General features: G+C 45.8%; 5 protein-coding genes across 5 annotated transcripts; 3 read left to right on the top strand and 2 right to left on the bottom strand.

Moving 5' to 3' along the window:
- Positions 1-3,131: 3,131 nt before the first annotated feature.
- Positions 3,132-3,763, top strand: TSTA_093080 (uncharacterized protein; the record flags this gene model as incomplete). The annotated part of the gene is made up of 2 exons (XM_002478980.1): positions 3,132-3,227; positions 3,296-3,763. 2 exons carry the CDS (start codon positions 3,132-3,134, stop codon positions 3,761-3,763), a joined length of 564 nt encoding a protein of 187 aa, XP_002479025.1.
- A 1,194-nt stretch (positions 3,764-4,957) lies between these two features.
- On the top strand, positions 4,958-8,165 carry TSTA_093070 (DNA polymerase V, putative; the record flags this gene model as incomplete). Its single annotated transcript, XM_002478979.1, has 5 exons — positions 4,958-5,326; positions 5,384-5,978; positions 6,035-6,837; positions 6,907-7,215; positions 7,269-8,165. The coding sequence occupies 5 exons, from the start codon at positions 4,958-4,960 to the stop codon at positions 8,163-8,165; spliced, it is 2,973 nt and encodes a 990-aa protein (XP_002479024.1).
- Positions 8,166-8,338: 173 nt separating this feature from the next.
- On the bottom strand, positions 8,339-9,418 carry TSTA_093060 (MOSC domain protein; the record flags this gene model as incomplete). The annotated part of the gene is made up of 2 exons (XM_002478978.1): positions 8,339-8,600; positions 8,658-9,418. The coding sequence occupies 2 exons, from the start codon at positions 9,416-9,418 to the stop codon at positions 8,339-8,341; spliced, it is 1,023 nt and encodes a 340-aa protein (XP_002479023.1).
- Positions 9,419-10,117: 699 nt separating this feature from the next.
- Positions 10,118-11,087, bottom strand: TSTA_093050 (pyroglutamyl peptidase type I, putative; the record flags this gene model as incomplete). Its single annotated transcript, XM_002478977.1, has 2 exons — positions 10,118-10,861; positions 10,995-11,087. The coding sequence occupies 2 exons, from the start codon at positions 11,085-11,087 to the stop codon at positions 10,118-10,120; spliced, it is 837 nt and encodes a 278-aa protein (XP_002479022.1).
- A 3,937-nt stretch (positions 11,088-15,024) lies between these two features.
- TSTA_093040 (uncharacterized protein) lies at positions 15,025-17,091 on the top strand (the record flags this gene model as incomplete). Its single annotated transcript, XM_002478976.1, has 1 exon — positions 15,025-17,091. The coding sequence occupies one exon, from the start codon at positions 15,025-15,027 to the stop codon at positions 17,089-17,091; it is 2,067 nt and encodes a 688-aa protein (XP_002479021.1).
- Between the last annotated feature and the right edge of the window lie 467 nt (positions 17,092-17,558).

Below are 17,558 nucleotides of genomic sequence, written 5' to 3'. Positions count from 1 at the left end.
TATTGGAGGTCCGTATCGATCAACTGTCGAAAACAACAGAAGTCAATGATTGGTTAGAGTTATTACAAAATGGAAAAGGCGCCTTATCAAGAAACGGAGGCTGATAGCCGGGATCAAGAATTATCTCCAGGAATAGATTCAGACGAAGAGGATGTAGATTATGACTTCAGTTTACAGACTCTTCCTACAAAATCATTCGGGATCCTTCAAGACGAGTTCCAAAATTTGTTATCAAGTGGAAACCAACACGCTCGCAGAATCCAAAAACAGCAAACCCTCACACGCGACCTTGCCGTGTCTGTTCAAGAACAGCAACGTAAAGCTAGCCTTGCGGGTAGAGAAGGCAGGCCAAAGCGTCATTGGGGAAGAGACATGTTATACCCAACACCCAGGGCCTTGAGCAAGATCATCATGCAGAACATAGTATACAAGATCATGCCACTGTTGTGGACCAAACCTCTAAAGGGTTATACACGGATCACATGGCCAAGCGCACTAGGAAGACCTTTTTGCATTGATGTAAAGGAATTAGAGCAGGGTGCGGTAGAAAGGCTACAAGAACGATTCAGACGGTCTGCAGTAAAAGACACTACTTCATCTTCAAACGATCATCCAGTACCTCTGTCTGTCTCGATGTCATTACAATACCACAACCTGCGCATCTCTTGACACTGTCAAATCATCGATCATGAATTACGAGAGAAATCCTTCTGCCATGACAGACGTTACTGACCGTGATACAACTCTACCTTCCGATGAAAGGCGGTATCTGTTATTGTGCTTCCTACGCACAAATCAGAGGTTCTCAGGCAGAGCAATGTCACAGGCCTAACTAATAATCGGTTCTTGATAAGTCGCATACATGGCATCTATCACGATATCAGAAAAGAAGAATGCCGGTATTCGAGAGTACCCTTCCTAAAATCATTACTTCTACCAAACGGCACTTGCTAGGAGACCTGCACTTCCTGCACTTCCATACACCCAAACAAATAAAGTTTGTATCAGTAAGTCTGGACTTCAATATCTTATAGCTCTACCTCACAGCGTACCCAGGAGCTTTTCCTCAGTCGTCCCATATGCTATAAGTGTGTATCTGACTCAAAACACAATTTAGTCTATTACCGCTCTGGACAGTTCCAACTTCCAAGCCCTGTCAATATCGGAAGTCCTCTCTTCCTCCCGAGATTGAGGTTAGGTTGCATCAAAGCTGGGATTATCACTCCTGTCCCCAGGAGTTTGAAGACATTCGCCTCAGTGAGGCTCTCGTGGTCCACCTTCTTAAACCCGGTCAGGCGTTTCTAGATAACACGTGGTTGGAGCTATTTCCAAAGAAGCTCCATAACGGCCTAGTATATGAGTCAGGAAAGATCACCGTTGCTTGGGGAGTCCAAGTCGTGGAGGGCCTAAGTCTGATTGACCTCGTGTGGATGTTAATCCTTATATCTATTTTAAGCGAGCTATTGGCAGTTATTTACTCGGTTTGCGCAAGAAATGTTGGAGGGGCTTTTACAATAGCCGGTTTTCTTGTAATGTTATTTACTCTTGTCATATAATACCTTCAGTTGCGTAGATAGCGCAAAAACGGGATTAAAAGGCATGTCAAGTAGAAATGCGGAGGTGGGTTTCTTATTCATCTACATGTTACTGATATCTGTGAGAATATATTTTCGGATATTAAGTTTCTAGTTATCCCTTGAGTACTAAACCATAATATATCATTTTTTGGGAAAGGGAATACGTAGCTAGAAGGGATGGGCCGTTGTGTACAATTAGGGTTAAACGTTGATGAACTACTGGTGGGTCGTTCGGGTAGATCCCGGATCCACTATGTAAGCCTTATTCTCCACCCTGTCAAATGTATGATTCGAGTTCACTCACTCTGTAGTCAAATATCAATATATTATTAGATAGAGCGAGTATCCTCTAGTCAGACACACCTAATATCTATACATCAAGGAGCATAGAGTCTATCAGAATTGGGGTTGTATAAGACGTGTCTGATCCCTACAGCAAGGGCACAACTCTCGATTCCAGATTCGCAGAGTAGAGATGAAAATGTCTCTAATTCTGAATGGCCAAAACTCGTTTGATTATTTCCTAACTTTTCAAAAACAGCTCAGCGCTCTCAATAGTTGTTTGTATTACATCTGTAAGTCTCGTCATTCGCATGTGCCTTGCATTTCCGGAATGTTAGAGCACCATATCAAGTAAGTGTTTGAGGATCCGTGTACCTATGTAAGACGCCGACGCCCTACATATATATTAGATGTATTCAAGAAGAACAGAACTAATTGAGTGCCAAGAAGAATTTTGACCGAGTCTTACTCGTGAATGGCTGTGCGACTCACACATCCCTATTCCAAGGCTGTATACAACGTAAGCAGTGGCTGCGTTTGCATGTTGGTAGATGACAGTATCGCCAACCACATTGCTGAGGGTATATAGACCAGGATTTAGTATTCTATCTCTGTCATCGCAACCAACAATAACTTCGCGCAACCTACCTAGGTAAATGAACACATCCTCCTGGTGGCTTCATCTGTTCAAGAAGCCCTTCTCCACCGTGGAAAGCATACTTCCCAGTCAGTAATAGTAGTCAGTTTCAGTCAGTTTATGCACAAGCCAAACATTACTCGAGACAGATGCAGGATATTAATATTAGAAGTGATCCAAAGCCCATTTGCTCGTCCGCCTTCATAGGGTTGCTTGTCCATCCCGGTCCGGTGTTGATTTAGCCAAGTGAAGTGACCATGTACATCCAAGGATAATTACCTCGCCTATTGATTTATTGGGAGTAATACAGACAAAGGGGTAACATGCACGATATACATCGATATGCTGAAGAAATCATATAAGGTACCAAATGTTGATCTCTTCTAAGTCATGCAGAAAGCCCGACAGAGAAATTTGCCTGATAAGACATCAGATCTTCACCCCTAGGTCTTTAAGGCTTTTAAGGATTAAAACCCAGAGCAGTTATGTTGCGTACAGGTTATAAATACGATAGATATGCCATACGTTCCTCTCTCGGCGTTAAGCATTCATTATCAGTTATCGAACTATCTTGCAAGATATTCACAAATTTCGGAGCCTGTCTTGATCCGGTCTTGCGAGCCAATTAATCAGTCATGATCTTTACACTAGCTACTCACCTCACGCTTTTCGTGAGATTGGCACTCTCACAAATTGAAAACCCTATTACTATGCCTTCACCAACTACCACGGTAAGTACTTCAAGGCCTCAATTAAGATATTGACATAAGCTTTCACGTTAGCAAAATGTATGTTATAGTTGGACGTCACCATGCTCAACGCAAACTCCCAGCAAACTCCCAGCAGCCATTATGCAGTGTCTACAGCTCTCTGTGGTGACCAACGACTGGGCCCAACTGCTCTGCCAAGTCATACACTTATCAACTCCATGTTGGTAAACTATCATCCCTCGGGAATGGAGTGTCCACAAGGCTATAGGGACGCCTGGATCAACTATACAGGCATAGCGACGTCTCCTCCTCTTCACGGTTTCAAAATGTTCCCCAACGGTACTCAGATAATGTCAAGGGTGACCATTCCAAACAACATATATATTGTCCGCTTCGGTGACCCTAACTGTACATATGTATCACCTGCTGGAACACCATACGAGCACCGCGCCATTCCACCATCCAATCTCGTGAGGCGTAGTGCGAATGGTACCGTATATGGCAGGATTCTAACCCTTACGGAGATTGAAGTTGAAAACGGCACTATTGCTCCCTAGTATGGTCAGCCAGGTGGTGGAATTCAGTACATACTACCTTATGCTACCCGGGACCTTCTCAAAGAACCTAGGAAATGGCTTGCGGAAGTGAATGTGGTGTGAAAATTCCTCAACCTATGCGGTCCTTTGGCTTTTGTCAACAATTATGGCCCGTTCTGCGTTTGCAATACGCGTTTCAAGTGCCATAGCTCTTCTTTTTTGCAACCATTACAAGAAAGATAAACGAATATTTACAGAGAGAGCGGGTAAAACAATACAAAATCGCGAACAATTTGCTGGAGTTATGACTTATATGAAGAATACCGAGAAATGGAAAGAGAGGAAGAAGAAATGTTGGAGTGCTTGCTTAGTAGAACAGGAGATACTTCTGGGAGGATTCCCAAGCTATTTATGCTTAGGATCCTTGCTGTAATACATGTAAATGTAACAAACTAAGATAAAGATCTTTCATGGAGACCTTACAAAGATATTTCACAGATATCAAACAGGAGACTGAACATGTGAAAATTTCATATCTCAACATTATAGTCAGATTTATGTATTCCTTATATGAAGCAGGTCAAAGTGTCATTATGTCATCTATGGATGGAGTAAGGGTCTTCCAAGGTTCCATATGCGTTATGGAATCTACTCATGCCACACAGTACCATTTAATAACACAACATTGAAAAGTGGAAGTTATTTGCAGTTTGAATCAAAACTATTCTTTGCTCATTTTTAGAAAAGGACTGCGGTATGATAAAGTCTAGACATCCATACTAAAGACCGAGGCGGTAGAAGTTAAAGAAGACACCAAATGGCAGACGTTCTTTTTAGATCCTTGAACAATTTGATTACATTTAGCGGTCATATACATCGATGCCTAAAATATCGCTGCTATCACGAGTACAATGCCAAATCAAGACTCCCGTTACCACACCGAAGCAGACATACAAGATAGCTTCTACTTTCGCAATTATAGGTTCAAAAAAATAGAATCCCTTTATAGTAGGGAAAATGGTGTTTGTTATCGGTCTTATCGATAAGGATGGGCTTAGGCGCTAAGCCCGATTCGAAAGCTGTCGACAGGAAACTTAAAATTTTCAAAATTTCTTTGCTCCGACAACCCCTGCCAAAATATCAAACATATTCGACAGATCTCTCATATAGACAAAAGAGATCAATTTTGATCTCTGCGTCTTGGTTGTGTTCAATATGTCGACAGAGACAAACCCCAAAAAGCGCCGTCGCGAATCCTACAATGTCGACGTCAAACAAGTCGAGATTTATGAGGACCTTGCCAGCATGAAAGATGAGGTCCGATTGAAAGCTGCCCAAGAGTTAGTTTCGCGCTTCACTCCGGAGAGCAAGCCTACTGAAGATCAAGTCCGAAAAGCGCTTCAAAGATTATTTCGTGGTCTCTGCAGTGGTCGAAAAGCGGCTCGTATTGGGTTTTCAGTTGCCTTGACAGAGGTACTGTCGCAGGTGTTTGCGTCTAAACAGTCAGTGTCGGGAATAGGTGTTTCTGAAGCAATTAGGATTTTTTCAACTGCGACAGATCCTTCGGGCAGTGAACCAGGTCAAGTATGTATATTTTCTTGAGAGATCGATTTCAAACAATACTAATCATCGTGGCTACAGGAGCGGAAGGATTACTACCTTGGCAGGCTTTTCGGAGCTGAGGCTATCATCAAATCTTCCATTCTATTCCAGCCTGGAGTGCCGTTTGAAGAATGGAACACTGTCGTAGGTATAATCATTGAGATTGGCAATGCGAAACCCTGGTTGCGAGAAGAGTCCGGCTGGGTTCTTTATCGAGCGCTCCACGAATTGGCAAACCAGGAAGCCCATGTTAGATATTGCGAAAAGATGATTGAAACCATCAGGTCGAACGGCTTTGTGAAATCGCCAGAGGGAGTTGCCATGTGGCTTCTGGTTCAGGACGCCTTTCCTAACGCAAAGCTGCCCCAGGACGTTTGGAAGTACAATAACGATCCACTCGATCGCCATGATAGGCGCACTCTTGCTAAGATTATGAAGCAAGTCTCCGAGGCAGAGGACCAGTCAGCTGCATCAGGCGTTTGGAATTCAAGGTTAAATTTTGCCTGGGATGCTGTTCTGAGTAGACTCGCAGACTCCAAACCCGCAGACAGCAAGAAGGAGAAGAAGGACAAAAAGGCTGAGAAGGAGTCGTCACGTATCACTTTTGAAGAATTCTGGACAGAGGTTGTTGATGGTATGTTACCTCTACATGAAAATTAATATTGCGTCTCTCTAACGGTCTATAAACAGACGGTCTTTTCGCTGCTGCTTCCTCCGATGAACGAAAATACTGGGGTTTCCTGTTGTTCATGAAAATCATCGAAGAAGGCACTCTTCATCGCACAGAAGCCATCTTCACGAAGAATGTTGTCAGATGTCTCATGAACCAGCTTGCCGTTGAAGACAGATATCTTCATCGCATGGCCGTAAAAGCAGTCAAGACGATCCAGAAGCGGGTATCAAAAGAAGCAGCTTTTGCCTCAGTCGCAGTAAAAGGCCTCCTTGGTCACTCTGGGTCGTTGCAATTCGATCAGATTACAAAAGTGAAGACCGTGGAAAAGATTGTTCTTGAAGCTGATCCGGAGTCGTTGAAAGAAATAATTCAGCGATTAGAGCGCCTGATTGCGGTTCCGGGTACGGACGAGCCCAAAGTAGCTGCTTCGAGCCGTCAGTATTTTGCGGATTTGTTTGTATCGATTGTCAGAACTCGAAGCTCAGCTGGTGAAGACTACACGCCTGTATTGCAGCATATCCTCTCATTATTTGTCCGTTACGCCTATTTTGGAGGCGAGCAGGGAGAACAAAAGCAATTGACTGCCAATCCACCCATCTCTCCAGCTACTCAAGAACTGTTCCGAAACAGAATCAACAGTTGTTTGAATAGTCTGATCAGCAATATCAAAGACCCGGCCGAAGTTGCATATGTCGTTGTTCGTCAAATTCGTGATTACCAAAAGTCGAAAGAGTACGGGAAGTTCATCATTGAGATTGATGGAGCTATTGCGGAGTCTCTTGATGCAGCTTTCAAGTCTCTCAAGAAGCTTTCAAGCAAGGTTAGTGCCACCTATTTTCTATTCCTCGTACTTTTAATCACCAGAGCCGATAATTTACAGGTGAAACAGGACGACAAAGACGTCAAGGATGCCAGCATTCAAGCATTCCGACTCGTCTACTCGTTGACTATTCTCCAGGTCTACAATGGCGATGCAGATGCCGTATCGATGCTCGACGAACTTGCATTCTGCTATTCCAAATTTTGGGGCGATAAAAAGTCAAAGAAAGAAGATAGATCTGACGCATCCAATGCCTTGGTGGAAATCTTGTTAAGCTTTGCCTCCAAACCCTCCAAGCTATTCCGTCGGATGAGTGAGCAGGTTTTTGGTGTCTTTGCGGATCAAATAACTGCTGATGGTTTGCAATCTTTGATTTCGGTAAGTTTCTTCGTTTTATGCAATCTAATTGTTGATGCTAATGCTTTCGCCAGGTGATCGAGGTCAAGGAGAATTTGGCTGGTCAACAAGAAATGTTTGACCAACAAGATGATGATGAAGACGAGGAGATGGAAGATGTCGATAGTCTCGACTCTGACGTGGAGGTAATTGACGTGGATGACGCCGACGAAGAGAACAGCGACGAAGACTCTGGTGATGAAGATGAAGGAGAGGAAGACGAAGAAGAATTAGCCGCCTTCGACGCCAAACTCGCCGAAGCCCTAGGTACCCATCGCCCTGACGACGACAACAGCGACCTCTCAGAAGCAGACATGAACGATGACGAAATGGAAGCCGTCGATGAGATGCTCGTCAAAGTCTTCAAGGCACGTCAACAAGCAACCAGCAAAAAGAAGGACAAACAAGACGCAAAGGAGACAATGACTAACTTCAAAAATCGGGTTTTGGATATTCTCGAGATTTATGTCAAGAAGTGCCATACCAGCGTTTTAGCACTCGATTTGATTCTGCCGCTTCTGCGACTAGTCCGGAAATCGACTGTGAAGCAAATCTCGCAGAGGGCGAGCGATGTTTTGCGCGAATATACTCGTCTCTGTAAAGGGAACGCTATTCCATCATTGTCCACCGTCGGAGACGAAGAAGACGAAGAAGAAGACCCCATCGAGCCGGTCTGGGACCTCCTCCGCGCCGTCCACAAAGAAGCAATGATATCCGGACTAGCAGCACATTCTACCGCAGCCAGTCAAGCTAGTATATTCCTCGTCAAGGTTCTAGTGGCGCAGAACAAACAGAACATCTCACAGATCGTTGACATTTATGCGGAGACGAGAAAGGCGCAGATGTTGAGTAATAAATGTCATGTGCAGCCGGGATTCTTTACGGATTGGAATAACTGGTGTGTGAATGCTGGGAAGAGTATGAAGAATTAGTTTAATTGCTAGAATTTTTCATTTATTTTCTGTTGTTATGGTAAAATGTCAGAGTCAATACATATTGGTACAGGTGATACCCCTACTTATTTCCAAACTCGTAACGCTGTACAACAAGACCTCTATGGTAACCTTTCATTCTGTCCTTGCCAATTCGTCTTCGTTTCAGGGCGTTAGTGCACAATGCGATGTTTATCCGTCTCCTTCAACACCTCCAACTGCATACCAATCTCAATCTCACCCTCGTTCCGCGGGACACTATGCATCCCAAAACACGGCTTATATTTTGATCCCTTGTCAACTCTACGATAAGACATGAGCGTATCCCAAGGCTCCCGTTTGTGTTTCTCAGCGGTAGTTGGTTCGACATTAGGGACTTGGCAGCGTGCACAGCGAGCGACAACATCTATGATGATAGGTTTTTGCTCTTTCTTCCTATCACTATTGTTGCTTGTATGAGATGAAGGAGGGATTATTTGTACTGTTTGCCACCTATCTTCGGACCAGGCTTGATTACCCCGAATGATGATATTGGGTCGAAAACGTTCAATAGTAATAGCACGCTCACCCTTCCCTGCTAATCGTTCATTGAGCTCGGTTACGGATGCGTCCGAAGCGATGAGTAGAGGCATCTGATCCGGGAAATAGGTAGATTGAGAACGTCCGAGAAGCTCCGGTTTGGCATTGGTGGAGAGGATACGATCACTCGGACCTTTGTATACAAGACGCACATCCTGGTCCAAAAACCGGGAAAAGTGCTCGTTGACTTCCGGGCCGTACATATACCCATCTGTATCGTCAGACCAGATCTTGACATGCTCAAGTGTGGTATTGGCAGCCAACCATTCCAGGGTAGGATACGCTGCGACGCTGACCTGTTCATCACCCACGCTGAGAATGAGGTTCTTCCCATCCTCGCTAATCTTGGTATTGATTAGAGTCATTCGTGGATTTTGTCGGATGGTCACGAATTGATGCGTTTGGCCATCGACGAACATCCACTGTCGATCAAGGTCTAGACCATGCATTTGCATGTGGGTTTTGCGGAGACTGATGCCACGACATGATTTGACGGGGTATACTCGTAGTTCAATGATGTCGTATACCTTGCGTTCTCCTGAGAATTTGGTCTTGATAAGCCCTCCCAGCTGCGTCGCCGCAAAAGTTGCTAGGATGACGACGGCAGTGGCGAGGAGAATGAAGGATGAAGGCAGTCCCATCCCCTTGTTAGATATATCTTCAAATCCAGCCATGATGTTTCAAATGCTTCTACGGCGTATATATGTCGATGAAGATGATGCTTCATATATGTTGATGTTGGTTGTTCTGATTTGTCAGGAATGTGACCTGCAGAATCAGGAGAGAATATATTTTCGGAAGCAAATGCTCAACTTCACCTCTGACTCGGCATATAAGTTATCGGTATTAACTCATACTCAATCTGAAATATGAGTCAAAGGAAACGAGGTAAAAGGAAAAAGAAGCAAAGAGAAATGATTAATACAGCCGAGACCCGCATGGATCGCGCCTTATCGTTGACAGATACCATTGACCAATCACAGCTTGTCCTTGCTTCAAGTATAACGAGGAGCTTTGCTGGAAGGATTGTGTTTCATTTGGCATTTTCTGTCAAAGGATCTGGGTATCAGAATTCATATATTACTGTTGGACTTCAGCCGTTGCTTTGTTAATGCCCTAGGGTATCAGCTTTGAAGGATATATCTATGAAAGATACAATGAGCAGAAACCTTATGAGGAATGTCAATGATCATTCAGAATGTCGATTGTATATACAAAGATATTGTTTTTAGTCATATACAGAATGTATGGTCACTACCCACATGCTTACTCACTCGAGATGTATATAGACAGAATAAAGCAAGCTCAAAACAGAAAAGTGATCACTTCTTTGACCAACTTGAAAAAGTGAGGTAAGTATTCAATGTCTCAGATCATTCACCATCGACCCAACATTTGACCACGGACTTGATTAAAGCAACAGCCACCTTCGTCCCCAGATCTAGACTTTCAAGGTCTGTCGCAACAGGGACGTGATAAAACACTATCGATCGGTCCCGACCCTCCTCGAGAGCCAGGGCCAGACTTGTATAGAATATAAAATCGCATGCATAGTGCCCGGCATCATTTGAAACACGCAGATCCGTGTTTGCCGGTGAAAAAGACTTCCAAACTTGCAGAAAATGATCGTTGGTCGGGTACGGGGTGATTTTCAGCCCTGATGTCTGAACAGTAGATGTATTGTGACGATTGCCACCGCCTGATAACTCTGCAGGACCGGGCACTAATATTGGGGAGAGTCCCTTTTCTCTCCATATCTTCTCGCCATCATGATATCCTGATCTTCCATCTACGTCCGGTATTCGATAATTATCTCGATGCGCTTGCGACTCTACAGAATAATATCTGCGCGTCGACGCAATCCCAATATGCACGATCAGATCGGGTCGTAAGCCATTATGTGTTCGGGAAAATCCATCTAGGATATCGGGCATCTGCGAGCGAATGGTGGCATAGGAGACTTTGATCGGCTCTGGGTGAACATATATGCGCACTTCGCGCGGAGCAGGAATCGCCGTTCCAGGTACTGATACAGGCTCCTTGGGTGGTAACGTGAATGCAGATGGAAGCGACTGTGCGATCAAGAATGACGCATTGACATCAAAGCTTCTAAATGGCTGCACATTGATGCGAAATAGTTAGAAGAATTCCCTCAATGAGTCGGAAGACGCCTGCGATAAATCAAGTAAACAGAAAGAAGAGAAACAAGGGAGTAGACAAGGCAAGGAGTATGTGAGTTTGTATACGTACTCCGAAGCCCGTCACGAGGACGTTTATCGATTGTGATATTGGCGGTGATGCTGGGCTGATTGCAGGGTCCACCACGATGCCGACGTCACCCATGGCGCTGATGAATTAATTCTCTTGATAAGTTTGGGGATAATGTAGCGGTCAAAGATACAGAGGAGATGCAATCGTTATGCTGCTCTATTTCCCTATATATACAAGCTCGATGTGATGCGATGGAAGAGAGGAAAGTTCGAGATCTGATCTGATAGCGATGGATGATCCCCACAAGATTAGCTCATGTTGAAGCACGTGACCTCACGATATCCGATCTGAAAAGATGACTCGATTTTCGACTCGACATCTTTCCGTTCGGAAAGGAAATATCCTCGCTTTGCAGAATATGCACACACCTGCACCGCTGGACCCTGGATGACTGTGAGAGTCAGACTCCGTGAACTCCACAAATCCCGACTGCATCAGTGCATATAATCTAGCCCCAAAAATCCACAACTAGCCAAACCGTTTTCCACAAATCAGAAAAATAGGAACACGCCCATAATCCTTATTGGTCCAGCAGGAACAACTTTTAAAGATACTGCAGCATGCGAGTCCATCCAGCAAACACCTCAAATCTTGTTTGTTGTGATGATCAATCAATGCGGAGCGCGGACTTTTGAGCTACGGATGTGCCAGCTTGGAAATACGGCTGATTACAGTATCTAATATTGGGTAGTGGCCAATGAGGATTGGATGGATGGTGCATAGTTGCTGCATCAAGTGACAATCATGTGTTGGCTCTATCTCCAGAGTCACTAGCTCAAGAATTGACTGTAGTTGCCAATTGGGGAGTGCAGAGATCTTCTAGGGTTAAATTCGACCAAGGGTATTCTGGTTCAGTCAAACCCCGCATTCCCCAAAATTTAGGTTTCGTCTTCGATAATAGTATCCTTAGAGCCATCAGGAGGGTCTTTCAATTCTTGACGCTTTCACTGTAATTTATGTGTAGTTCCAAGCTTGATCCGGGGGAGAGTAGAGTTAAATCAGGCGGTACGCAAATACTGCCCTGTTTGTACATTGCTCGCAAATCATGCCCGGCCTGCGCGTATTCCGCTCTCTGTTTTGTATGGTTTGGCGTTAGGTAAGGGTCAAAATATACACCCAAGATATCAAACTGCTTGACTGCAAGCGGATGCGGTCCACCGTGAAATATGTGGGGGTTATGGCATTGTACAGAGCGTACTCGACCTCGAAGAGAGGAACCAAGCCTGAATGTCAACAAGTCGAAGCTTGGAAGCATACATAGATGACTCAAGTTCGATATCCATGTCGTACGACATTTGTTGTCCCATCTCCACATGAAAACATAGAACGTAGAAAAGAAAGCATTAACTATCGATTATCACTTGCTCGAATCCATATCGTGAAGTTATCTGAAACGGACCCAGAAGTCCGGAATCCCACACATCGATGATTGAACACTCAGCCTGTGAACTGATCCACAAAGTCTCCATACGCACAACGGAACAATGACAAGTCAGCTTGTGATAGGCTCGAATCACACAAGTCCTAACTGATTTAACGCTTCACTTTGAAGTTTGAACCCAAGCTGGAACTTGACTTGGGAGCCGATGCATTAGTTAACTACCTGTGGGCAAGTTGCGCAGTTAGGGCTAGGGCCCAGAATAAAATACGCAGACGCGGTTATCGATACGGTAACATTACTTGACGCGCGTCGGACGCGTTTGCGGGGTTATGAGCGCGTATCCCTGCCCAACCGCGCTCTTTCCTTTTTCGGCCACTTCGAGCCACTTCGGTCTCTTTAATCTTTTCCTCTCTTCCTATCACAATTTTCTCCTACGGCCCGTGCCGATGAAGGTTATCTTAATTAAACCGCCGTTATGATGCACTCATAGCTGAGATGACACGAACGGATTGACAATCATTGTCTGTTTATCGCTTGATTTGAATCCATGAGTTGTTCCGTTGGGCTGGAGCGCTTCGACCGCGTGTCAACGGCGCATTGATACGAGCGGCTAGCCCAACATTGAGAGACGAAAGCATTGATAAGATCACTATGTATCAGTGACCAGTCACCTCTATTTATTTTTGATTCTGGCAACCAGATCAAGTCCATTATCGAAGAGACTCCCCATTAGGTGAACCGCTGCATACCACTCCACTTTTCGCGCTTGCGACTTAGCATCGCCTGGTATAGATTAGTTTCAGGCCGGTCTGTTCTCGCGACAGATTCATCGGTATGACAGTATTGTTACAACTGCTCCATCAAGTGGTACCTGATTCGTTGAGCTTGTAATTTACGATAATCTAAGGCCAAGCGGATCACTCCAAAATCATCCTTCCCAGCCCCCTCAATTATCATCACCGTACAAACGCCGTATGGCGTACGCACATGCGTGATGCCCTCACCTGTTGGGGTGTTCCATCGCATGTGATTCGGTACTAAATACGGAATATAAAGCACGGAGTACATAGGCGCAGCACGACTCGAACAAGTCCCTAAAGCCCCCGAGTTGAGGTACCGGTGCCGCTATACGGTGTAGAGCGAGAAGACGGTGTAGAACTGTAAATGGTAGAAACTGACTTGGAAGGTTAAAATTCACTGTAGCTTGAGTTAGTAGTCCGTCTTTTTTGTCACCATTGTTCGCAGGGTTAGTGCCTTGGGGCCTTAGGCACGACCGTTGTGCCGACACCAGGTACACCCGTCTCAATATTACGACGGTCATGGTCTACTGTCAGAATGAGCAATTCTCATTCGACGGTTTTTCGCTCTGCCATCTGCATTGCGCAGTATGTACTACGCACAGCTCCGTACGGCGTACACTGTACATTAGTAGTACCGCGTTAGCGCTACCAGCGGATTGCCAGGCGATCTCGATGTACCTTACTAGCGTTGTACCTCTCTCTCTCTCTTTTCTTTCTTTCCTTTTTCCTTTGTCTGGATTCTTTCCTTGTTGTTAGTGTCAACTGTCTGGCTGTCTATCCCCCGCTCGGCCTGGCGGTACGGAGTAGACGGGATCACGTAGTTGACTTGACGTGAGCGTAGACGTGTATAGACTGGACGTGACAACATTTCTTCATTATTCATTCGAACGACATTGGACAAAACGCTGTGGGATCCACCGCACAACCAGTGAGTACGTAGCACACAGAACGGTGGTAAAACTAGGCCAGTTGGCGGGCTCGCTAGAAGGTTTAGTGAGTTAGCACTAAAAGCGTAGAGAGATTGCTGAGACTCGGGCGGTGAGTGGGCCGGGTGCTGCTGCCCCCTTGGCGTCTGTTCCCCTGTCCGGCCGCGCTTTCCCTCGCGCGATATTCGTTCCTTCCCGTCCTGCCAGCGACTCAACCTCAACTCTTTCTTCTCTTCCTCTCTTCTTTTCTCTATCAACAACCTCGTCCCCCCTTGCCCCCTATCCTTTCCCCCTTTTCCCCCTTGACGGTCAGTCTATTATTTCCTTTGTGTGTTTGTGTGTTGGTGGATCGCCAGTTTTGGGACTGTCTTGTCAAGGTTATCGTGTTCGCGTGGATCACTTGGTAATCGATAAGCGCATGCGATCCGGGGAGGCTGGGTGGAATTCAACTCATCAACCACCAGCGCCCTCCACGATAACGACCAATTCCGGCCTCAGTTATTTCATTACTGGTCATATCCCCTTCGCGATAACATCATTCTCTTTTGTTTCCTTATCCCCCCCTTTTTTTTCCCCCTCTTTTAGCTGCGCTTTAAGAAACCTTGTGTCGGGATAGACGGCACCTCGATCGCGGAACCCGACTTGTTGGCAACTGGAAGTGACTGAACATTGGACGTTCGAATAACGAATACATAATAAAGGAAACGTAAGAACAAACATACGGCATAATAAAATTGTCATTACGGAACAGCAACAAAGGACGCGCCTTCAATCGATATGTTATGCTACCTTTGTCAGTTTTGAGTCGACCAAGTGCACAGCGATCGTATTGGGGTTGGTCACAGCTTGAATCTTGATCGTGCATTCCAATTGCTATCGGAAAATACATCATTGTCGCTGCCATGGCGCAAGAACGCCAAGGCTTATCTCGAACTCTTCCCAAGAGCTTCACATTCTCTTCCCTCGATACAACTTACCCAAGAACTCCAGAACACCCTCGTATCGAACCTCAGATTCCTCCTCCCCCTCGTCATTCAAGTTACCGGGTCAGACGGCCTCGCTTCGATAGCCATGCGAGCATATTTTCAACCATGTCTGGCGAACCCAACATATTTGACCTCAGTCGCCCCGATGTTCCTGTGCCTTCTATTGAATTCCCAGCCTCAGATACTATGTCTGAACCCGAAATCACAAGCTCTGAGTCCGTCTCATCGGAGTTCTTACAGGTACCAACGTTAAGACGTATGGAATTCAAAACACCCCCAGCTCAGATACGCACAGAGCCTTTCAACTTTCCTCGCGCCACTCCCGACCCTTCTGAGAATGCTCAAGAGGATCCAATTGAGAGACCAAGCTCGAGGGCATCTGACTCCTCCGTCTCTTCCATTGAGACGTACACTACCCAGCCCTCTCTTGGTGGTAGCTGCACAAGCCCGGAAAGCGAGATTTACGACCCCTTCAGCTTTCAGCTTGCTGATACGAGCAAACACGTTCCTGAGACGCCTCCTACTAGTAACCCGAATCGCGGAAAATCGCTTGACCTGCCCAAAAGAAAGACAAGATGGAATGCGGACATGGATAACCATCTGTGGAATACTTATCAGATGTATCTGCAAGATCCCACAAATACTCCGTTCAAGACTCTTCCTGGGAGCCTTCCCCCCCTTGGGGTGTCTCATCGAGTTGCTCGTGAAGCAAAGAAGACATGGGCTCGCGTGAAGTCAAGGAAAGCACAGGAAACAGTTGCAGTTGGCCCAGGATCGGTTTCTGTCGATAATGAACAGTCAATCAACCCTGCCGGAGACAGGAGCGGAAGTTGCACACCTACCGCTAAGAAGCCCACTATGTCTCGTTGGCCAAGATCCGAAGCAGCTACACGACGACGACTCAAGTATCTCTGCAAACGCAAGCTCTCAATTGCTCCACACTATCAGCGATTACTCCAGTCTCGTAGCCCTTCACCGTTCTTGGATGTGTTCTCAGCGCCTCCTCGAAGACCGATCGACTTAGCAATTGACCACAGTTCCTCAGCCGCCTTCATGACACGCGATCTCGGCGTCTCTTTAGTCTCGAGCTCTTTGCCAACTGATTTTGCGAGTTTCGGCACCGCTGAACTGACTACTCACCAGCCGCTTCCTCATCAGGCTAAGACCTTGCAGTCTCCCCAACAAGACTCTAACACTCCGGTCTCCGTTATTTCCAGCCATCTTTCTGCTGCTCAGGAGCCATTCCCCCGTCTTGGATCCCCTTTCATGTATAACACATGGGGTCCTGAAACCTCGCGTCGCGAAGCTCATGGTGCAGCTGCTCGTGGCCTAAGAAGAGACACCATTCATGTTACTGGATCAAGATTAAGGTCACCTCCTCGAATGGACGTGCCTTCAAATGTTCACAAACGCCGAGCACACCATCGTCTGGAATCCAGTCCCAATCCCAGTGACATTCAGCGCGGCATTCGGGACCTAGTTCGGGATGGAAAACTCAAGGACGGCCAGCGACGCGTACGGCTTCGCAATCGTGGCAACACGACTAGTGGTGGCTTCAGTTCCAAAGAACGCATCGAACAACTCTTCTCACCGACCTCCCCTTTTACCTTCCCTGGCAATCAACCCAGCTCTCCACAAGTGTCTCAGGATCTCCTTCGTCCTCGCGCTGAGACTATTCGCCGTCTTGGCTCACCTTTCCAACCTGAATCCGGTCCTCATTTTCAACATCCTCGATCTCCAAGACACGCCCCGTCAATGTCCGATCCTTTCATGAATTCTTCCATGAAGTCACAAATACACCTTCAGCATCACGGTGAAAATGCTCCTTCTGAATCCCGTGTGGCCCCAGGCAGACTTCCGTACGATCCTACTGAGGAAGGAATTTCTGATGCGGAAAGGATCCGGCGCCAAATCTTGAATTTACCATTTACCAAGAATTCGATGGTACGTTACAAACCTATATTCGAGAGTTCCGTGCTCTGACAATTTACTAACCTTGAGATAGTAACCGCATACAACTCAGTTTCGTTTCGAGACCACACCAAGCTGGAGTGGCCAGCTATTTTCCATTCTCATTTATGTATAGCACTCTTTTTTCAGTTTCTTTCAGACGCATTATGACTTCGGATATGCAACAGAACGAAGTACGACTTACTTTAACGACTGATGACGTGATCATGTGACACGAGTTCGCACGGAACCATGAAGATTTTGCGATTTTTGGTTAATAGTCGGAATGTTTGTCTTAATTTTCGATGAGTCGATTCTTCTCAACTCTGACACGGTACGCGGATGAACGGCACAATTCGATTGACATTACTATCGACTCCACATTTGAAGCGTTTGGTGATGTTTGTTACAAGCTTTTACGATACTCACGTCGGCTATGGCCTAGTTCGCCTGTTGATTTCTACGACAATTTCCATTCTCGCTTGCCCCTGATCAAACGT

This window comes from Talaromyces stipitatus, genomic scaffold (genome assembly GCF_000003125.1).
Source record: "Talaromyces stipitatus ATCC 10500 scf_1105507295527 genomic scaffold, whole genome shotgun sequence".
NCBI lineage: Eukaryota > Fungi > Ascomycota > Eurotiomycetes > Eurotiales > Trichocomaceae > Talaromyces > Talaromyces stipitatus.
Note: the sequence above shows the minus strand (reverse complement) of the source record. Positions and strands in the feature narration are given on the sequence as shown.